This window comes from Myotis lucifugus, unplaced genomic scaffold, assembly GCF_000147115.1.
Source record: "Myotis lucifugus unplaced genomic scaffold, Myoluc2.0 scaffold_117, whole genome shotgun sequence".
Classification (NCBI taxonomy): domain Eukaryota; kingdom Metazoa; phylum Chordata; class Mammalia; order Chiroptera; family Vespertilionidae; genus Myotis; species Myotis lucifugus.
In genome coordinates this window covers 675,988-700,174 of record NW_005871165.1, presented here as the reverse complement: position 1 = coordinate 700,174, position 24,187 = coordinate 675,988, and the positions used below count along the sequence as shown (strand labels likewise).

The 24,187-nt window shown below is 35.0% G+C and overlaps 1 protein-coding gene across 1 annotated transcript in view; it reads left to right on the top strand.

The window, feature by feature from the left end:
- The window catches only part of DYNC2H1 (dynein cytoplasmic 2 heavy chain 1), a 349,832-nt gene that overhangs the window by 181,502 nt on the left and 144,143 nt on the right, over positions 1 to 24,187 (top strand). Inside the window, exons 75-78 of the mRNA XM_023757927.1 lie at positions 11,302 to 11,462; positions 14,672 to 14,797; positions 17,528 to 17,638; positions 20,112 to 20,267. Coding sequence (XP_023613695.1) covers positions 11,302 to 11,462; positions 14,672 to 14,797; positions 17,528 to 17,638; positions 20,112 to 20,267 — 554 coding nt within the window. The remainder of the gene's footprint in view (positions 1 to 11,301; positions 11,463 to 14,671; positions 14,798 to 17,527; positions 17,639 to 20,111; positions 20,268 to 24,187) is intronic.

Here is a 24,187-nt window from a genome sequence, read left to right as displayed (position 1 = left end):
TGAACACAGACTTTCATTTAAACATGAATGTTGTTCATAATGATAATAATCACAGTTAAAATAGCTCTTACTATATGCCAGGTACTAGTCTAAGTGCTATACATGTGTCAGCTATTTTAATCCTCACAGCAACCCTAGAAGGGGCTCTTTTTATATCCATTTAAAGATGAGGATACAAGATCACATAGCTAATAAATGACAGAACTCAAACCCAGCTCTAACGCCTGTGTTCTTATTAAATACTGAATGAGTAATATTTATTCTCAGTGTAGAGGGATGTTGCTGGTGGGTACTAATATAAAACAGTCTCGTTAAACCTTAAAGTTATTCCGTGCACATAGCCATCTCTATTCTAACCTACTGTATTAGTTTCCTAGGGTTTTCCTAAGTGTACCATACACTAGGTGGCTTCAAGCAACAGAAATTTATTCTTATAGCTTTAGACTCCAGAAGTCCAAAATCAAGCTTTTGTCAAAGCCACGCACCCTCTGAAATTTGTAGGAGACTTCTTCCTTGCCTCTACCTAGTGTCTGGTGGTTTGCTGGAAATCTTTGGTCTTCCTTGGCTTGTTGATACTTAACAAATCCCTGCATTCATTGTCACATGACATTTTCCCTGTGTGTCTCCATGTTTACATGGCTGTCTTCTTATAAGGTCACCTGTCATAGGGGATTAGGGACTCACCCTACTCCAGTATGACCTTATCTGAAGTTAACTAAGTATATCTGTAACGACCCTATTTCTACAAAAGGTCACATTCCGAGGTATTGGGGTTAGGACTTCAACACTTATTTTTATGGGAAAAACAGTTCAACGTGTAAGATCTACCAACCCAACTTTTCACATAGTCACTGTCTTCCACTTCACCCTCCACTGGAATATGCAGATACATGTGGATACACACAAATATTTTGAGGCTCCCTTTAGATGGATCATTGGGTTGGCTGGCAATGTATATATGGAAATGGGTCTGGACATACTCTGTGCTTTTCTTCCCTTAAGCATGGAGAGGAAAGTCCCTGTTTATTCATTTGTTATAGGCTCTTTATTCACTAGGTAATTTTTACTCACACTGGTCATAATGTTTATCCATCTAACTCTTCGTTGCAGATGACAGATATCCATCTCAAACTCACGTAAGTGAAAAAAGGGAGAAAGTATAACCAGAAAGGTAGAGGTAGGGCTGGCCTCTGGGCTACTTGGTTTCATGGACTCAAAACAACATGGGGAGACTTCCTTTCTTTGCCTCACCCTTGCTGGTCCTTTTTTCTTTCTGCCACCACTCCTTTGTTTTACTCTTTTTCTATGTCTTTACCTTCCTCTGTCTCTCACGTTCCTTCTAGACTTTTGTTTAATTCTTACCTGTATGTTGACCTTAGCCTCTGGGTTCATATATATTCTGGGGGATAGGGCTGCTGATTGCCTGGGATAGAATTTAAAGCTTGTGATTAAAGAGAACTTTCCCTCCAAACTTCATATATGGAATAGCAGTTTCCCCAAAAGAAGTCATGGAAGGGGCTGTTACCAGTTCCGAGAAGAACTGCTGGTACAAAACAATAGATAGCCATTATAATAAGCTTACATATTATCTGTTTTAAATAATTCTCATATTTAAGTAATTTGATAGTTAAACTATTAACTTATAAAGTACATTCCTTTAAGAGCTACAAATATGTAACTTTTTTGATTCTGAAGAATAAAGTAGTTGAACAAAGATATTAGTGTCAATGTTAAAAAATGTTGATAAGCATACTTTATCTTGTAACTGAAGAATGTAAAATGTTACCAAATATAAACAAGAATTGAATAATACTTGCATACTAGTAGGTGTATAATAAATATGAAAATCAACTATCCCTATATTTACTACTTAAGTTAGCTCATTTAAGTAGCCTTTTTGAGAAAATAAAAGCAATAAGATAGAAATTCTTTATTTCTCACCAACAAATCTACGTACTACCTGCTTTGGTACTCATATTCATTCTTTCACTTCTGTTACTATGAATGAATGCCCTTGTTCCAACTAACTTTGTATTCTTACCATTATTCTCTTCTCCTGCATTATCAATTTCACCTCCTTAACTGGATCATTTCATGAGCATACAAACAGATTTTAGTATCACCTGTCTTAAAAGTACCTCCCATGACCCTGTTTCCTATGTAGCTACCATCCTAGTTCTTTACTTCCTTTTGCCATAAAACATATTGAAAGTGTGTCTGTAATCAGAGACTGCAGTAACCCATTTACTCAACTCTTTTTCTGTCTAGACTATTATATTTCTCCTTTCATACCTCAACAGTTTTAGGGAAAATTTTCACTTTCCTTTCCTGGCTGCTTCTCTGCCTGTCTTCTAAATATTGGTGTGGTCTTCCTTCCACTGCAGTCTTAGTTTGTTTTCCCTTTCACTGTTACACATTTTCTCTCTAGGTAACCTCACCTAGTCCCTGGCTATAACTGTCATCCATGAATTACTAACTCTTTTATCTGTTATTTCTAGCCCTGGCATCTTCCTAGAATTCAATAGACTCAGATATCCAAATGCTTATTCGATGTTTGCATGGGAATGCCACATCATCAATTTAACATGACCAGTACAGAACTTTTCATGTGTCTATGCTAGCATCCATTCAGTTGCTGAAACCAAAAACCTAAAAGTAATCCTTTCTCTTTTTTCTTACTTTAAATACACAATCTACCAGCAAGTCCTTTTAATTCTCACTCTGAAATTTACTCTGATTCATTTTCTTTTTTGTCATTACTTTAATCCTACTGCAGACTCCCATCATCTCTCACCTTAATTACTGTCCTAGCTTTGGCTATGTTTGGCTGTTCTATATTCAGAATATAGGTATCCAGAATTCCATCACTTCTCACACCTTCACTACCATCTATCACTTTGTTCAAGCCACTATCATATGAGCAAGATTATTGCCATTCAGACCTCTTTTCTTCCCACTGTCAGTTTATTCTCAACACAGCAGCCAAAGTGCCTTTTGAAATATGTTAGATCATATTACTCTGTTCAAACTCTTCTGATGGTGTCTCCTCTTTCTGAATCCTTACAGGCTCTTACCTCCCTGTTGTTTTTCTTTTTGCTTCCCCTCATATCTAATCTTACCACTCTCACTCTTGCTCAGTCTTTTCCAAGCATAGTGGCCTTTTTCCTGTTCTGGTGCAGGGATGGGGAACCTATTTTCTGCCAAGGGCCATTTGAATATTTATGACATCATTTGCTAAATATAATCACTTAATATAAATTCATGTGCTATGAAAAAAGCTCCTAGATTTATTGAATTTCGAGTCCAGCCTGCAGTTGCTTGCAGGCCAGACCAAATGATTTCTCTGGTATATACCCCTGCGGGCCCACCGTTCCCCACACCTGTTCTAGTGCTTCAAGTGTGTTTCTGTATCTCCAGACCTTAGCATTTGCTGCTCAACCTTCTGGCCCTTTAAATACAGTTCCTCATGTTGTGACCCAACCATAAAATTATTTTCTTTGCTACTTCATAACTGTAATGTTGCTACTGTTATGAATCGTAATGTAAATATCTGATATGCAGGATGGTCTTAGGTGACCCCTGTGAAAGGGTCGTTCGACCGCCAAAGGGGTCACGACCCACAGGTTGAGAACCGCTGCCTTAGCATTTGCTGTTCCTTCTTCCAAGAGAGCTCTACCCCCAGTTATCTCCCTCACTTCTTTGCTCAAATGTCATCTTTTTCAGTGAAGATTTCCCTGAGCACACGATGTAAAAATAACCTATTCTTTCCTGGCTCTCTATATCCCCCTTACTCTGTTTATTTTCTGTAACAGTTGTCAGGACCTGACATATTATAAATTTTTTTTAGTTGTTTGTCCCCCAACTAGATCATAAGTCACATGCGGGAACAAATTTTGTTTTGTGCACAGTTGTGCCCCCAATGCCTTAAACAGCTCTGGAAGGAACATAGAGGCACTATAAATGTTTGTTAAATCAATGACTCCCTAATTTGTCTTCCTACTTCGTTTCTTGCTTCCCTCCCAATCTATTCTCGCTAGAAAGCTGTGTGATCTTAAAAAAAAACAAACAAAAAAAAAAACTTAAACTAAATCATACTTGTTTTTTACATAAAATTTCCAAATTTTTCTTCAAACACTGAGAATAAAATCCAGATTTTGTATATAAGCTTAAAAGGCCCCACACAGTCTGGCCCTGCTTGCTTCTCTGACCTCATTCCAGACCCCTTTTGCTCCTTGTGCATTCGCTCTGTTTGCTCTGTTTCCTCTTCTTCTTCTTCTTTTTTTTTCATGGATGGCTCCTCTGTATATTCAGGTATTAATTTAAAACATTGCATTTTCAAAGGTCTTTCTGGGCCACCTAATCTGTACCAACACTAATTCTCTACATAGTAACACTATCTGATGTATTTCTGGCTTATCTATATATTTATTGTCTGTTTATGTGACTTGATGCAAGTTTAAGTAAATCAAGGAAATTTTCAGAGAGTTTTTAAAGAATCTATTTTTTTTATCACCCATTTAGTCTTTAAATATATGCTCTTTGTTGCATACCGCACATGACCTATTTTACTGACTTTGTATTTTGAATCTCTACTAACTCTAGAATATTTCTGTTATGGCACTATGTAATTTCCAGGTTAAATGACATTTATGGTTTAACAGCATTAAGCAAAAACCTCATGAGAGTCACATATTCAAATACTTTCAAAGTTTAATATATTTCCAAAACTGCTACCAGGAAACCCAGGGTTGGACTCAGGCTGCCTGTAGCTGTATCCAATAACGAAAGCCAGGTTGAATCATATAAGGCGTTTATTGAAAAGGCTAGCCAATCAAGAAGACAGGGCACTTACAAGCATTCAAATCCTGTCTTATAGCAAGGTGCAGGGACAGGATTATATAGGGGAAGGGGCTACGGTGAGTCTGGGAATGGACTTCAGCTATTGTCCTTAGTCATCAGGCAATGAGATGATGATGATGAGATGATGATGTATTGACTCCTGGTGGGTTGTTCTGACCCTGCTTATTGGTTCTGCTTGCTGGATTCACAGCCGAGTCACCTCCCCAATCACTTCGCACAGGCCTTGAAAAGGAAACTTAAGAAAAACTTAACCCCCCCTTCACATATAAGAAACTTAACCCCTATTCACATAAGTATATGTGTTCTGATTTAAAATAATATGATTATTGTTCAGATTAATTCAGGTGCTCTATGTATCAGATTATAAGTCCCCCCTATCAAAACGGTGTATGGTTGGATGACTTTATTTGGTCAAGTGATTTTATTAATGTAGTTTTATATAAAATTAGTTTTTATTGTATGAATAAGTTTTAAAATTTCAGCTTGCTGGAGAATGACAAACACTATATCGTTTAAACCAAATTTTAGAGATTTGATTTCAAATATAATTTCTTGAAAATCACTCATATTTTTTAAATCTCTCTTTCTGTAAGTTCACTATTGGTGTATAAAAATGCCATATATTTCTTGGCATTAATTTTGTATACTGTTACCTTGCCAAATTCATTTATAAGGTCTAATAATTTTTTGATGAAGTCTTTAGGGTTTTCTCTGTACAGTATCATGTCATTTGCGAATAATGACAGTTTTATGTCTTCCTTTCCAATTTGGATACCTTTTATTTCTTCTTCCTGTCTAATTGCTATGGCTAGCACTTCCAGTACTATGTCGAACAGGAGTGGTGAAAGTGGGCATCCCTGTCTCATTCCTGTTCTTGTGTAAAATGGTTTTAGTTTTTGCCCGTTGAGTATGATGTTGGCTGAAGGTTTGTCATATAAGGCTTTTATTATGTTGAGGTATGATCCCTCTATTCCTATTTTGCTGAGGGTTTTTAAAAGAAAGGGTGTTGGATTTTGTCAAATGCTACTTCTACATCAATTGATATGCAGAATTAAGATACCTAGGAATAAACTTAACTAAGGAGGTAAAGACTTGTACTCGGAAAACTACAGGACATTGAAAAAAGAGATAGAGGAAGACATAAACAGATGGAAGAACATACCATGTTCTTGGATTGGTAGAATCAACATCATTAAAATGTCCATACTACCCAAAGCAATCTATAGATTCAATGCACTTCCCATTAAAATACTAACGGCATATTTCACAGACCTAGAACAAACTCTCCAAAAATTCATCTGGAATAAAAAAAGACCCCGAATAGCTGTAGCAATCCTGAGAAAGAAGAACAAAGTAGGAGGGATCTCAATATCAGATATCAAGCTGTATTACAAAGCCACTGTTCTCAAAACTGCCTGGTACTGGCACAGGAACAGACATATAGACCAGCTCAATTAATATTTGACAAAGGAGGCAAGAACATACAATGGAGTCAAGACAGCCTCTTCAATAAATGGTGTTGGGAAAATTGGACAGATACATGCAAAAAAATGAAACTAGACCACCAACTTATACCACACACAAAAATAAACTCAAAATGGATAGAGGACTTAAACGTAACACTGGAAACCGTAAAAATCTTAGAGGAATCCACAGACAGCAAAATCTCAGACATATGTCGTAGCAGTATCATCACCGATATAACTCCTAGGGCAATGGAAACTAAAGAGAAAATAAACAAATGGGACTACATCAAAATAAAAAGCTTCTGCACAGCAAAAGAAACCATCAACAAAACAACAAGAAAGCCCACTGAATGGGAGAACATATTTGCCAATGTTATCACTTATAAGGGTTTAATCTCCAACATTTACAGGGAGCTCATAAAACTTAACAAAAGGAAGATAAACAACTCAATCAAAGAATGAGCAACAGACCTAAATACATACCTTTTGAAAAAGGACATAAGGCCAAGAGACATATGAAAACATGCTCAAAGTTACTAATCATCCGAGAGATGCAAATCAAAACGACAATGCTGTACCATCTCACACCTGTCAGAATGGCTATCATCAACAGAGCAACAAATGACAAGTACTTGGGAGGATGTGGAGAAAAAGGAACCCTAGTGCACTGCTGGTGGGAATGCAGACTGGTGCAGCCACTGTGGAGAACAGTATGGAGTTTCCTCAAAAAACTAAAAATAGAACTTCCATTTGACCCAGTGATCCCACTTCTAGGAATATATCTCAAGAAACTAGAAACACCAATCAGAAAGGATATATGTCCCCCTATGTTCATAGCAGCACAATTCACCATAGCTAAGATTTGGAAACAGCCTAAGTGCTCATCAGCAGATGAGTGGATTAGAAAACTGTGGTACATCTACACAATGGAATACTGTGCTGCTGAAAAAAGAAGGAATTCTTACCATTTGCTAACAGCATGGATGGAACTGGAGAGCATTATGCTAAGTGAAATAAGCCAGTCAGAGAAAGATAAATATCACATGATATACTCATTTGTAGAATATAATGAACAACATAAACTGATGAACAAAAACAGAGACAGAGAAGCATCGATCAGACTGTCAAACCTTAGAGGGAAGGTAGGGGAGGGTGCAGGTAAGGAGGAGAGATCAACCAAAGGACTTGTATGCATGCATATGAGCCCAACCAATGGACACAGACACCAGGGGGGTGAGGGCATGAGTGGGGGGGAGTAGGGGGGGCGGAATAGGGGGATAAGGACACATATGTAATACTTTAATCAATAAAGAAAAAAGAAAATCACTCACATGGAAAGATTTTTATTAAGTTTTAGCAATCCTTTTTTATAATCTATAAATTTTAAAATCGTTATTTTAAAAATATGTTAATGAAAGTAGTTTTGATTTACAGATTTAAGTTATTAGAGCATTCCTCAAATCTTTTAGGCATGCCACTTTACTCCTATAAATCAAGCCTTATGTGCTAGCCAAATCTGCAACATTACTTTTTTGAAAATAGTTGTTACCAAATGCAATGATTATGCCTTTTTAAATTCTGATTTAATTTTGATTTTTTATTAACTCTTCTGAGCAAAATATTATGCTTTGTGTATTTAAGTATTACAAGACATGTTCTTGGAAGGTGCTGCAGTATTTTTAGGAATCAGAAACTTCTCAACAGTTCTCCAAAAAGCCTTTTTGAGACTTGCAATTTTCCTAGTTTTACAATCTCTTAATCATGCTTGCAACCCATCCCAGTCCCAGGTACCCTTTTTCCATAGCTCAATCTGTCTCGTGAGGTCTGTGTATAAGAGGAAAGGAAGGACATTCATTTTCTATGGCATCTGTAATAAATGATCATAAATTAGCTTAAAACAACACCTGTTTATTATCTCATAGTTCTGTAGGTCAGAAGGCTGGTGGGCTCACCTGGTGCCTTTGCTCCAAGTCACCCAAGGCTAAATCCAGGATTGGCTATTGGGAGGCTCTGGGAAGAATCCATTTCCAAACTCATTCAGGTTCCTCTCAGAATTCAGCAGCATGCAGTTGTAGGATTGAGGTTCCCATTTCCACTTCTGTCATTTGAGGACAGTCGCATTCTTTTGTCTGTCATCCTCTTCCACCATCTTTAAAGCCAGACTTGGCAGATTGATTTCTTCTCATGCTTCACATCTCTGATCTCTTCGTCTGGCTCACCTTTCCTGCTTCTTTCTTCTGCTTCATCACTTTGACTTTAGCTGGAGGAAATATTTTCTGTTTTTAAGATCCCAAGTGATTAAATTGGTCCACTTACATCTGCAATGTCCCTTCACAGCAGTACCTAGATTAGTGTTTGATTGAACAACCAAGGGATAGGAATCTTGAAAGGGATATCTTTAGAATTCTGCCTACCACAAATGTTTTTTGTTTGTTGGTTGGTTTGTTTGTTTTTTAGGCTTGAGTATTATTCCTTTTTTAAAGAGTATTTTCCCACTTGGTTAATACATATTCAGTTAGATATTGATTGCTGATTGTCTTTCTTTTTATTGATGTTAGTGGTACATTTTTAGAGTTGTCTTTTCTCTCCAATAAAGGAAGAGTAATTTTGTACATCTGATGCTTGTTAGTCTCTTTGTTAGGGAAGATGAGATGAATGAGGAAGCATGAATCTCATACCTACTACCTGTAATAGTTTTATATTAATGTTCTACTTACTTAGGCACTTGAAAAGTGCAGGAGTTATAGTCTCTTCTTTTTAAACTGCAAATTATTTCTTTTTTACTATCTCAATATTTTACCTAAGTAAGATATGTTAAAGGTTTACATTATTTCTTTAACTATTTTTAGTTCTTTATTTTTCTTTCAAAATAAGTGATATATTTTACAGAGGAATGGTCAGATTAATATCAGTAATTTACAAGTAGTTCTATACCATGATAATTCACAGTGCAATGAAGATTTGGGGCTCTTTAATTTTATTAAATAGTTTTGAATGATTCACACTGCAATTATAATGGTATCATGAGTCAAAATTACTTGAGTTAATAAAACCAACGATTTTGTTAATTATATACAGAATCAGTTCACTTAAAATGCAATGGAGATTTTGTTGGAGTTTTGTGGGACAAATGGCTAACAGAGAATTCCAAGTAACATGAATGTATCACCTGTGTTATCTTAAATGGTGTGATATTTTTCATGATTTTTTTCTCTAATCCCAAGTGTTTCAGTACTTTCAAATGTTGTATAAAATGAACTGAACATATACAGGGTGGGGCAAATTCCATTGTGAGAACGTGAGACAGAGTTTATTCTTGTATTGTTATTTATTTATTATTGTATTATTTTACATATGAACAACTGTAAACATACTTTTGCTCCTGTATTTATCTTCTCTGGGATTTTGACTAGAGAAGTAATAATTGAATTTATAGTAGGCTCTGGATAGAAAATGATGAACAAAATAGATATGATTCCTGCCTTATAGAGTTTACATTTTACATTTGTTAAATTAAGAAATGATATGGTAATCCACATTTAAAATTTTAAATATATTGGCATATATTTTCCAAATAAAACACATTTTAGTTCATAGTTATTTTATAGGAAATATATTTATATATATTTTGACATTTTTATCACACAATACATCTAATTAGAGGTCTATGAGAAGATATAGAAGAACAAAAGATACAGATCTGTTATTCCATCAGTTGAGATAATCATGGTTAATATTTTTGCATATATCTTTCTATTCTTTTTAGGCCCATAGATGTGTATACATTCCAATATGGAATCATGTTGTCTGCTCTGTTGAGTAATCTCCTTTTCAGTAAATCTCCATTTTTGTAACTTGAATTGCATTATAAGGCTACCAAAAATTACTCAGACTCCTTTATGTCTTTCCCCCAGTTTTTAACTAATATCAGCAGCCAAAATGAAAGTCCTTGTACATGCTTCTGCATTCATATCCTAAATTATTTATTACATTGGTTATTGTCATTTAAATTAATCAAAGGCCAGGCACAGTTATAAGACTTTGATATATTTTATCAGGCAGTGCATTTAATTGGTCTCGAATGTGTATTGAGTTTGTGCCTATATAAATGAATGTTTGAATGAATGAAAATACCTCTTATTACATTGCCACAAGTACAGTTAAGAAAACCAAGACTGTATGTTTTAGTGATTTGCACTCGGCTAGCGAACGTACACTGAGAGCTATATATTTCTATCTCTAAACTAGTCATTCTTTTTTTAAAAAAAAACACATATTTTTATTGATATCAGGGAGGAAGGGAGAGGGGGAGATAGAAACATCAATGATAAGAACCATTGATGGGTTGGCTCCTGCACAGATAGAGCCCTAAACCTGAGCATATGCCCTGACTGGGAATCAAACCTTGACCACCTGGTTCATAGGTCAATGCTGAGCCATGCTGGTCGGGCAAACTAGACATTCTTTTTATTCTATACCACTTTTTCTTCTCTTAATGCATGCACATAAGAAGTAACTTTATCCTATATCATAACAGTGAACTTGTTTACCAGACCATGTAGAAATCTGATTCCCCATATGCATTGCACAGAGTAGGTGCTCTGTTATCACATACAGGAAGGGAAAGCTGTGTGGATGGCTGGCTAGGTCATCTCCTGTAGGGAGAAAAATGTATAGTAAGACCACAATGCTGATTCTGTGCTGCTTCATCTGTTAAATGTGGTCACCAAGATACCTTGTAGTGTAGTAAAGATTAGATGATAAGGATCTAAAGCATTTAGTAAAATGCCTGGCACTTTAAGTATTCAATTAATCTTAGTTATTACTAGTGTGTGAATGATTTTAGAGGGTGAAAACTTCAATATGTACGGGATTATAATTCATGTAATTACTCTCTGTTATATATTATGTAATTAGTTTTAATAGTTAGTTCTCAGACCATTTTATTTCTAAAGTTCTTTAATATGTCTTTTAGGTCTGAAAGAGTTGTCCCCACTTCCTCTCAATCTCAAACGTTTGTACAAGGAGACACTAGAAATTGAACCCATCTTGATCATTATTTCTCCCGGTGCTGATCCTTCTCAGGAACTTCAAGAACTTGCTAATGCTGAAAGAAGTGGAGAGTGTTATCACCAGGTGAGTGCATTTCCCTGCTGATTTTACACATACTTAGTCCTATTAGTGAAACAGACGTGTTTTGTTTTAGTAAACCAAATAAAGTTTCCCCAGCGTGTCCACTTCCTGATTTGTTGCCTTACATGGTGATAGGAATTTTGCAGATGTAATTATTTTGGAGAGGTTATCCTGGGTCATCCAGGTGGGCCCAATATAATCACAAGGGTTCTTATAAGAGGGAAGCAGAAGAGGTCAAGTGAAGGTCAGAGATGTGATGATAGAAGCAAAGGTCAGAGAAATGCCCTTTTATGCTGCTGCTGTGAAGGTGGAGGAGAGGGCCAAGAGCAAACACATCTAGGTCTTGTAGAAGCTGGAAAAGGCAGGGAAGATTCTCTCCTAGAAGCTCTGGAAAGAGAACAGCCCTTTTAATACTAATTTTATTTTCAAACCAAACACTTTGATTTTAGACCAGTGGGACTTTTGACCTTCAGAAGTCTGGTAAGATAATAAATTTGTTTCGTTTAAAGGCTTTAAATTGTAGTAATTTGTTATAACAGTAATTGGAACTAATATATTTGACTACATTTGAATAATTTTTAAAATTTTACTAGGATACTATTACAACAAATCACAACAATATTTACCTACAAAAACTGAAATAAAAGAAGTACATAAATTTAAAATAAATTATCTAATATAATATCATTTTTCCCCCTGAGGTATATTTAGAAGATTTAATTTGTTCAGATTGCCTACTTTTTTCATTCAGTTTGCATGCAAGTTTGAAAATCAACTTACCCTCAATTTTTGACAAATGAATAAATAAACCTTTTTCATTGGGAAAATAATAATGATTTAAGAAGCAAATATTTCACAGCAACCAAAAATGAAAAGAGTGTTATGAGGAACATAAATAGATGATAGCAAAATATCAGCTAGGCTCAGTTGTGCAGATTTTGCACAGTCTAACTTTTAGAAAATTTTATTTAGTCCTCGTTATGTTAACATACTTATTAGACTAGTATTCAGTTATCAATAAGGTGTCTTGAGGAAGGGGAGCCTGTTTCTATAGGTTGCATTGTTAGTAGAAAGATAAAACTATTTGCATTCACAGTAGGTTTGAGTATTTAAACTTCTTGAGTTTTGTGTTCTGAGCTTGCAAAATTGTTTAATGTAGGAGAACCTTTAAATATGTACATACTTATTTATACTTCTGTTATTTAAAAATTTTGTTACTATGCTGAATATATATGTTAAGTCTAATAACATATTAGTGCAAATTAATTTTTTACTTAAGAAACTGGTGTGTTTGTCTCTTTTGGTGTGCTTTTCATTTTCCTGGCTGTGCTTTAAAACTTTTTTTCTTATAATATCTCCTAAGGATTCATGAACCTTTAAGGTGTTTTCACAGAACTTATGACTTATGGAAACTTTTGAATTTTCTATTTTGAGTTACCATTTCAGTTCAGCAAAATGTCCTTTTACTCTAATTATGTTGTACATTCCTTCATTTCATTTAAAATGGCAAACTAACCACCATTGATTTGGCTCAGTGGATAGAGCACTGGCCCGTGGACTGAAGGGTCTGGGTTTGATTCCCGGTAAAGGGCATGTGTAGGAAGCAAACGATCGATGTATCTCTCTCACATCAGTGTTTCTCTCTCTCCCTCTCTCTCTCTCACTCTCTCTCTCTTCCTCGCTCTCTTCTCCATCCCTCCTTTCCACTATTTCTAAAAATCAATGGAAAAAAATATCCTGGGGTGAGAATTAATAAAAACAAAAAACTAAATAAATGGCAAACTAGTATGTGCATTGAAACAATTCAACCAGTATTTGTTTCATCCCTCCTATTTGCTTTGTTCCAGGTTACTAGTAGACCTTGAAAATAAAAAAAGAAATTAAAAAAAAAGAATCCCGATTGGTTGTGGCTCAGTTGTTGAGCCATAGATCTATGAACGAGGAGGTCACGGTTTGATTCCCAGTCAAGGCATATGCCCAAGTTGCTGCCTTGGTCCTCATTGGGAGGCGTGCAGGAGGCAGCCAGTCAATGATTCTCTCTCATCATTGATGTTTCTAGCTCTCTTTCCCTTCCTCTCTGAAACCAATAAAAATATTTTTAAAAAATAAATATGAGTATTTATTACCTGTTTTATTGTATGCTTTAGTTTGCAATGAATTAGACATTGTTCCCACTCTCAAAGACTTTATAGTCTAATTGAAAAACAAAATTTTCTCTTTCTCCCTCCTTCCTCCTCTCTCAAAAATAGTTTGCCATTCATATAAATGTTTTGACTATGTACCTATTAAAGTATTAGAGCCAGGATTCCCAATATATGTATACTTATAAAGTATATACATATATACACAGATATAGCTATATTAATATACAAGTATTATATTAATTGTCCTTAAAAAACATGGAGTATTTTAGACTTGATATGGTAAGAGGCATGTAGCCATATTAGATTCTTGACTACATTTTAAAGAACCTTAGACTAAAGTAGTCACCTTGTCCAAGCCTTTTAATAATAGAGAAATCTTAAGTGCTGAATGCAATCTGGAGTCAAACCGCTTCTGCTCGAATACTTTTAATGCTATGAAGTTTTCTATTGTATAAGGTGGCCTCTTCTACTACATGAATGTTCTAAGTGCAGATGGACTAAAGGGATTGGAAAAATTGGAATGGAATTCCGGTGAGGTCAGGATTCTCATACCCTCTTCTTCCTTTAATTTCTCCCCTCCTCTTTTCTCATTTCCTCTCTCCTCCTACCTCCTCTCTCTGAGAAACAATAGAGGAGCAGAGGGCTGAGTGTAGTCTTGAGGCTCACTGACATGTTAGGATTTGCTAGATGATGAAAGGCCAGCCAGTGAATGAGAGAGTTAAATAGCTAGACCAGTAGGTTGAGAGTCAAATATATGCAATGTTGGAGAAATTCAGAGAAGTAAATTTCAAAGTATTTGATGAGACTATAGTTATATTAAAAATAAAATTTTAAGGTCTTTTTTTGAGAGGGTAAGAATTACAGGAAATGGTGGGATAAGGAACAAAAGATTATTCAATTATTTTATACTGTTTTATAGCTTGCAAACCTGTAATAATAATAATATATTTTAGTAAATAGAAAACTATGGAGTCTGATATATTCTATTAAAAACTGAGAACCCCGATTGCATGTTACAACATGTTATCAGATTTGTTTTTTAGTTTTTGTTTTGTTTTGTTTCTGCAGATTGCCATGGGTCAAGGTCAAGCTGATTTAGCAATTCAAATGCTAAGAGAATGTGCTCAGAATGGAGATTGGCTCTGTTTGAAAAACTTACATCTTGTGGTATCTTGGCTGCCCGTTCTGGAAAAGGTAGATTCAATAGATGTACAAATAATATAGGGTGTCCCCCCAAAAATGTATATACAAACTTTGAATAATTACAAAGGCAGTGTTTATTAAAATACATTTCATTTTCAAAATTGATTTATCAGCTGTTAAAGTGTGTATACATTTTTGGGGGCATACCCTGTACATCTAATATACACAATTCAGTAATATTCAAGGGACATCAGCATTAAAATATATCATGCATTATTTATGATATTTAAAAAATTAGTATTTGAGAAATTTGAAATCTGTTAAGTATTTTCTTTTAAAATATGTACATGTGTACAAACCAAGATGGATCTTTTAGTAGGAAGTCAATAAAAATGTATTTTTAAAGGCATTTAAGGAAAGCCAGGAAATTATTAATCATGACTGAAGGGAGACTTAGAGAATTTTTTTCAGAAGAAAAATAAGGAGGTGCTTTAAAGGATTGTATATCTATTTATATATAACATAACTTTTTCTTTATGCTCTTGTTTTGTTGTGCCTGTATGGGGAGAAAAGATGTAGACAAGTCAGAGGGACCTGTAGAACAAACAACCTAGTTGCTAAGACAACCATGATGTAATCTGAAATAATCATTTCACTTAACTCAGTGGCCCCAACATGAAAATTATCTTAAGATGAAACAAATTGCTGGGTAGTTTTAAATGCAAACCCAGATCAACCTAGACGACTATTATGTTCATGCCCAGTACAAGGAAAGAAGATGTCCTTGAAGATACTAGAAGGGCTTGGTAGGGCAGTGTGGGGCAATGGAGTTAGATGTCTAGGAAAGGGCTAGGTTCTGGAATACCCTGAGAACCTTGCAAAGAGCTTGGAACTTTTGTCCTTGGACATAGTCAAAGGAGGTCCTTAGCAGAGGAATTAATAATTAATTAATTTAATTAATCTGAGAGAAGTATTATTTGGAACAGAATCAAACAGAATAGAGTGGCTTGAGGGAGGCCCTAGCAGAGTTGTGATGTGTTAAAAAATGTGTATAGTCCTAATAAGATAGCAGCTGTAGCACCTTACACAAAATAGGTAATCAATAAATCTTTGAGGAACGAGTTAATGACTGAGTAAATGAATCGATGGCCCATGATGATTCTTCACTTATAATCAGCAAAACGATAGATTTTTGAACTGCTGTTTATATCAATATTTAAATAGTCTTTACTAATACAATATTCTGTAAAAATTACTAATGTATAAAAATATAAATTTTATGTCTGATGAATGATGTTTTAAAATGTGTAAAGAAGACTTGTGAATACTAGAATCTTGCTTTCTGTTCTAAAGAGTATATTGATAACTGTTAATTTATATAAAATATAATTAAAGTGATTACTTAATTAGAATTTTTGAAATATATAGGATAGATTATATTACAAAAGTTTAAAAAATTGTAAAAATTTACTCTCTTTTGGGAAGTTTGTATGAATTATTTGGATATAAATTTACAAATTTATTTATCCAACTATGTCACAAATACATTGTTTCTATTAATTTTTTTACAAAACATGCTAACCCAAGGCAAAGCTTTATAGTTTGACATTATAAAACTTACATTTTAAAACTTTACATTTTTAAATCATTATTAGGTATAGGCACATTTTATTACATAGGATTTTAAGCAAGAACAATATTTTTTATGGTCACTTCTTTTGCCATTTTTTGGTCATCTTAATTCTAAAATTTCACATTACTAATGAATGTTAGTATTACACATGTATTTATTAAAATAATTTTAGAATTCATTCTTTTTTAGAGCTACCAGTATTTATCAATATTTTTTAGAGTTATCAGTATTTATCAATATTCATTAATTCATTCTTTAAACACTTGATGAGTACAGAAAAAAGTCAAGAAATGTCCTAGGTACTGGTTACATAAAAATTTGTACCTTTTCTCTAAGAACTTAGTTTAGAAGAGAGAGAACACATTAGTAATTAATATGTAGTGTGATTCATACTATAGAAGATAATTTACAGAATGTAAAATTAATTCATTAATTCTGCTTAGGATTGTTGTAGTGAAGAGTTGAAGAAGATATTCCCCTAAGATATTATGTTTAAATTATATTTTGACAAATGGGTAAGAATTCATCAGGTTATAAAGAGAATAACAGGCAGAAAGCATATGATGAGTAGACATAGGCATAAAAATTTGAATAGTGTACAGCATGCAGCATGGACGGATGAATTTGTATGGTAAAGTTTTCAATTTCTATCATATGCAATATGATACACTAATTGATACATTTTAATCAATATACAACTTTCCTGGAAGCATGAACTAAAGCAATGAGAATCTGAAGGCCTAAAGATGACTATCAACTTAGGTACAGCAATTATAGCTAATACTTATTTTGTACTTACTAGGTATCAGACAGTTTTAAGTGTTTTTCATAATAGTATGAGGTAGGTACTACTAGTATCCTTGCTTAGTGATGGTGTAACTTATAGAACCCAAGGTCACATAACAAGTGGTGACAGAATTTGGAGTTCAAGCCTGATGGCCTAGGTTCAGGTCCAAATTCTTACCTTATCTAAGCTAATAATAGAGAAGATGTATATTTAAAGTAAATATAATCAGAACATGAAGAAATATATCAGGATATCACAGAAAGATTTTAGTAAAAAAATTACTTAGTAATAGTATATTTATAAAATGGAAATTTGTGTATGTATTTAAGTAGATTTTTATTGTTGTTGTTTTATAAACAAGGAGTTGAATACTCTTCAACCAAAAGATACCTTTCGTCTTTGGCTCACTGCAGAAGTTCACCCCAACTTTACTCCTATTTTATTACAGTCAAGTTTGAAAATAACATATGAGGTAAGATTTAAAACTTGGACCACTAGTTGTCTAAGTGCAGCAATCTCTACATGCCTTCCAAAGCTCTGTAAACAACTGTCTGTTATGTATAACTTCCCTTTACATTTAGGTGAGGTATAATATCTCTATATATAAAAGCCTAAGCAACCATTTGACTGTTTGACCGATTGCTATGATGTGGACTGACCACCAGGGGGCAGATGCTCAATGCAGGATCTGCCCCCTGGTGGTCAGTGTGTTTCCACAGGGGCAGTGCCACTCAGCTGACCAACAGGCGCCAGACGCAGGACTCACGGCTGGTCACCACAGCCGGAGACCACAATGAAGTGGCAGTGAGCCTAGCGAGCAGCCGTGGTGGCAGGCACAGCAGGACTGGGATGAGCAGGAGCAGCAGGCAGGAGCCTGGGCAGTTGGACTGCCGGTGGCCCGATCCCCGCAGGCCATGCCGAGGGACCCACGAGTCCGTGCACCGGGCCTCTAGTACTTAAATATGTAATATCATATGATGGCATTTATAAAAATACATTTAAATTTTTCTTCCAATTTTACTTTATATTTTTTGTTGTTTTTATCATAATAAAAGACATATAACATGAAATTTATCATTTTAACCATTTTTTAGTGTATGATACAGCAGAATCTTCTCCAGCCACTCTCCCCTTATACTCTGCTACTAAACTACATTCTAGAACTGGGTTGCATGAGCCATAAGGGTGGGATCTATTTTTTTTCTTTTTTTGTTTGTTTTTGTCATATAATACCTGGAATGTAGGAAGAACACAGTAAATATTTCAATTAATGAAGAGTTAATATATTAGGAAAAATGTTCCTTGAATGTTTTAAAGTGCAGCCTTATCCAAGATCCTATATTGGAGGTAATTTCATTACATTTTCTTAAAAATTTTCTGTTTTATTTAAACACTTGTGAGTTTGCTATTTCTTGTATCAATGTAGATAATTTTATGCTAGGAAATATCATAGTGCATTATGTTCAAAATTATTGAAATATATATGCACACATAATTATAATTTTTAAAAATTGTTACATTTCTTTTCTTTTTTGATTAGTTGTGTTTTTAAAAATTTATTTCAAATAACCATTGTCATACTTGTCTTTTCTGTTCATTGAATTTGCTACTTTTTTCTTTGTTTTTCCTTCTTAATGTTTTCCTTAGATTTGTATTTGCCTTTGCTGATTTCTTATGTTGAATGTTAATTGCTTTATATTTACTTGCATTAATATTGAAATTAGTTTAAGTTTCTGACATTATAGTGGAGTATATCCTTGTTCTTAACTCATAATTTGACATATTAATGTTTTCACTTTGTTATTTTTCAAATAGTCTGTATTTGTGTATGATTTTTTAAAATCATATATAACTTATCCATTTTGCCTAATCTTTAGAATAGTATCTTTAAAAACTCTAAGTGGTTGTTCAGTTTCCTATTCATCTCTTGTTTTATTTATTTATTTTTTAAAAATATGTTTTATTGATTTTTTTTTAGAGAGAGAGGGATAGAGAGATAGAAATATCAATGAGAAACACCATCATTCGGCTGCCTCCTGCATGTCCCCCTCTGGGGATTGCGCTGGAAACCAGGCTTGTGCCCTGACCAGGAATCGAACCAGTAACATCTTGTTTCAAGGGTTGACACTCAACCATTGAACCACACTAGCCAGGCTAATCTCTTGTTTTATTGGATAGTTCTCAGAAAATTTTGCCTATTCTATGATAATATTTTATAAATGTATCATAAACAGAAAGTTTCAATTTATTTATTTATTTATTTTAAATCTGTTTTTATTGATTTTAGAGATAGAGGAGGGGTGAGGGGAAGAAGGAGAGAGAAACATCGATTGGCTGTCTCCTGCACACCCCCCACTGAGGACTGAGCCCACAACTGGGGCATGTGTCCTGAACTGGCAAACTCTGGGTGCATGGGACAATGCTCAACCAACTGAGCTACACCAACCAGGGCAACATTTTCATTTTAAAAGTGAAAATTTGCATATGTACTTAGTAAATCAATAGTATTTTTCTTTTACTTTTGAATTAAAATTTTTATTTAAGAAAAAACAACAATGAAAAGGATTGCAAAAGGAATGACTGTTCTTTGTAGCAGACATTCTTTAAGTAATTAGTTGAATTATTTGTATGTATTTTTATGTTGGAAATCATTTCGGTCAAATACCTTAATGATCATATAAAACTTAATTGGTTATTTTGAATATTGTTGGTTTATAGGGTTTTTTTAATTTCAAAAATTATTTTGGATTTATACTAGAGATGAACTATTAGGTATAAGGAGTTTTATATTTGTACATTATGAAATAACACAGTAATAAAATAATTTAAGTCAAGTTGGTAATGCTCTAAAGTTTTTTTCATTACAATATGTTCTCAAATGTGTTAAATACTATTTTGTTTTACTTTATTTTTAAATAATATGATGTCTATTGTCCTTTCTTTAGTCACCTCCAGGTTTAAAGAAGAATTTAATGCGTACTTATGAATCTTGGACTCCTGAGCAAATTAGCAAAAATGGTAATCTACATAGAGCTAATGCTCTCTTCAGTTTTGCATGGTTTCATGCTGCATGTCAAGAGAGAAGAAATTATATTCCACAGGTAAGTAGGGCTAGTCTTGGATATATTATAAGTTGTATATATATATTTTAAGTTTAGTAGAAATGGCTGGGATTACTTCATAATGTGGCTCTTGATTCATAATCTATTATGTTAATCTCCTGAATTGTATATAGTAGTCTAGTTCATATTTCTTTGAATTAAAATGTTTAGGACAATGAATTAACCATCATAAGCCTTCAGTGATTGTTAGGCATAATTTTTATAGCTTTATGTCTAACAGGTATCTCAAAGATCAACTACTGAATTCCCCATACCTGCTTTTTCTTTAGTATATCCCTCTTGATAAAAGGCATTGATATTCATTTACTTTTTAAAAAATTTATCTTTATTATTCAAAGTATTACAGATGTCTCCTTTTTACTCTGATTGACCCCCCTTCACCCTACTCCTGCCCGCCCCCCTCCCCGAAGCCTTCACCTCACTATTGTCTATGAATCGGTTCATATATGCATATAATTTCTTTGGTTGATCTCTTTCTGCCCTCCCAACCCCCTTCCCTCTCATATTTGTCAGTCTGTTCCATGTTTCCGTGACTCAGGATCTATTTTGTTCATCAGTTTATTTTGTTTATTAGATTCCACATTATAAGTGAGATCATCTGACACTTGTCTTTCTCTGGCTTATTTCACTTAGCATAATACTCTCCAGGTCCCTCCATACAGTTGCCAATGATAAGAGTTCCTTCTTTTTTATGGCCATGTGGTATTCCATTGTGTAGATGTGCCACAGCTTTTTTATCCACTTATCTGCTGATGGCACTTGGGCTGTTTCCAAATCTTTAGCTATTGTAAATTGTGCTGCTGTGAACATAGCGGCGCATATATTCTTTCTGATTGGTGTTTCTGCTTTTTTTTTAAAAAAAATATATTTTATTGATTTTTTACAGAGAGGAAGGGAGAAGGATAGAGAGTTAGAAACATCGATGAGAGAGAACCACCTATCAGCTGCCTCCTGCACACTCCCTACTGGGGATGTGCCCTCAACCATGCCCGTGACTGGAATCGAACCTGGGGACCCTGCAGTCCACAGGTCGACTCTCCATCCACTGAGCCAAACCGGTCAGGGCTGTTTCTGCTTTCTTAAGATATATTCCTAGAAGTGGGATCACTGGGTCAAATGGGAGTTCCATTTTTAATTTTTTGAGGAAACTCCATACTGTTTTCCACAGAGGCAGCATCAGTCAGCATTCCCACCAGCAGTGCACGAGGGTTCCTTTTTCTCCACATCCTTGCCAGCAATTGTCATTTGTTGCTTTGTTGATGGTAGCCATTCTGACAGGTGTGAGGTGATACCTCATTGTCATTTTCATTTGCATCTCTCTGATGATCAGTGACTTTAAGCATTTTTTCATGTCTCTTGGCCATCTGTATGTCCATTTTGGAGAAGTGTCTATTTAGGTTATTTGCCCATTTTTAATTGGGTTGTTTGTCTTCCTTTTGTTAAGTTGTATGAGTTCCTTATATATTTTGGATATTAACCCTTTATCAGATGTATCATTGCCAAATGTGTTCTTTCATACACTGTGCTCTTTTCATTTTGTTGATTGTTTTTTCTGCTATGCAGAAGCTTTTTATTTTTTCTCTTGGCTATCTGTGTCCTCCTTTGGAGAAGTGTCTATTTAGGTCCTTTGTCCACTTTTTTATTGGATTGTTTGCCTGCCTTTTGTTAAGTTGTATGAGTTCCTTATATATTTTGGAAATTAAACCCTTATCAGATGTATCATTGCCAAAATGTTCTCCCATACAGTGGGCTCCCTTTTCATTTTCTTGATGGTTTATTTTGCAGTGCAGAAGCTTTCCAGTTTGATGTAGTCCCATTTGTTTATTTTCTCCTTGGTTTCCTTTGGCCTAGGAGATGTATCAATAAACATATTGCTATGAGAGAAGTCTGAGATTTTGCTGCCTAAGGTTTCTTCTAGGATTTTTATGGTTTCCCGACTTACATTTAAGTCTTTTATCCATCTTGAGTTTATTCTTGTATATGATGAAAGTTGGTGATCTAGTTTCCTTTTTTTGCATGTATCTGTCCAATTTTCCAAAGAAACCTAGGATTGTTCTTGAGTTTGTTTTCTTAGTCTCCTATCCAGTTCATTGTCAGGTCCTATTGATTCTACTGGTACTTTCTAAAAGTTCATCATGTTTCCTTCCCATTTTTCTAAGCCTTATCACCTCTCACCTGTACTACTTTCTTTTTTTTTTTTTTAAAATATATTTTATTGATTTTTTAGAGAGAGGAAGGGAGAGAGATAGAGAGCTAGAAACATCGATGAGAGAGAAACATCGATCAGCTGCCTCCTGCACATCTCCCACCGGGAATGTGCCCGCAACCCAGGTACATGCCCTCGACCGGAATCGAACCTGGGACCTCTCAGTCCGCAGGCCGACGCTCTATCCACTGAGCCAAACCGGTTTCGGCTCTCACCTGTACTACTTTCTAAGATAGCCTTCCAACTCTTCTAACTTTTTACATTTAGCAGCCAGAATTTTTTAATATATAAAATTGATTATTTTGTTGCTGTTCTTAAACCCATCAAATATCTTTCTATTGTATTTGGATGAAAATATGCACATTTCTTACCATGGTCCAAAAGGAAAAGTTTGCCCATGTCTTCAACCTTCTCTCAGGCCCCTGTTCCCACTTGTTCTTTCCACCTCAGGCACACATGACTTCTTTATGGTCTTTGAATTTATCAACTCTTTCTCACATAGGCCCTAGCTGTTCCTGTTATCACATGCAGACCACATTGCCATGGCAGCCCTAGCTGGTACCAATGATTTGTCCTGCTTGTCAAATGCCTATCTTAGCCACCAATTGCATCATTCTTTCATCTTTAAATTTTTCCCATCCTTTTTCTACTTTGTCTACTTCTGTTCGGATAATCTTTCCCCAATTTTCCTCTCTATCTGCCTCTTTTTTATCCCCTCTCGCTGTTTTAGGTACATGTCAAAATCAGGGCATAGGTTATGAAGTTACAGACTTGGGTTTGGGCTCTGGCTCTAGAATTCTTAGCTATGTGACCTTGGGCAAATTAACTTTAACCCTAATAAGCAACTAGCTGTTTCTTCAGCTCCAGAATGGGAATAATAATTATGCTTATCTTTATTGTGAGGATTAAATGAAATAGTGTATGTTCAAAAGTGCTTAACACATAGTCTGTCAGCAATTTGTCAAACTCATGAAATAGCAAATAATAACAGCAGTGTGTTAATTCATATAATTTACATACTACATTTATGGGGAGAGTATGCTTAATTTGCTCATTTTAAAAAATAAGACAATGGATCTCAATGATAATTAACTTGCTGAAGGAATTACACCTAAAAAACTACAGAGGTTGGAAATGGCCAGGCCCACCTTTCTCTAAGCAGTGGTTCTCAACCTTCTGGCCCTTTAAATACAGTTCCTCATGTTGTGACCCAACCATACAATTATTTTCGTTGCTACTTCATAACTGTAATGTTGCTACTATTCTGAATGGTAATGTAAATATCTGATATGCAGGATGGTCTTAGGCGACCCCTGTGAAAGGGTCATTCGACCGCCAAAGGGGTCGCGACCCACAGGTTGAGAACTGCTGCCTAAAGCCTTTACCCCTAATTTTTCTGACATTTGCCTTCACACTAATGGATCAGTTAATCCTGATGGACAAATTAAATACAGTGATAATGATGCACTTTTATTTTTTATTTTTATTTATTTATTTTTAAAAATATATATTTTATTGATTTTTTACAGAGAGGAAGGGAGAGGGATAGAGAGTTAGAAACATCGATGAGAGAGAAACACCGAGCAGCTGCCTCCTGCACACCTCCTACTGGGGATGTGCCCGCAACCAAGGTATATGCCCTTGACCGGAATCGAACCTGGGACCCTTGAATCCGCAGGCCGATGCTCTATCC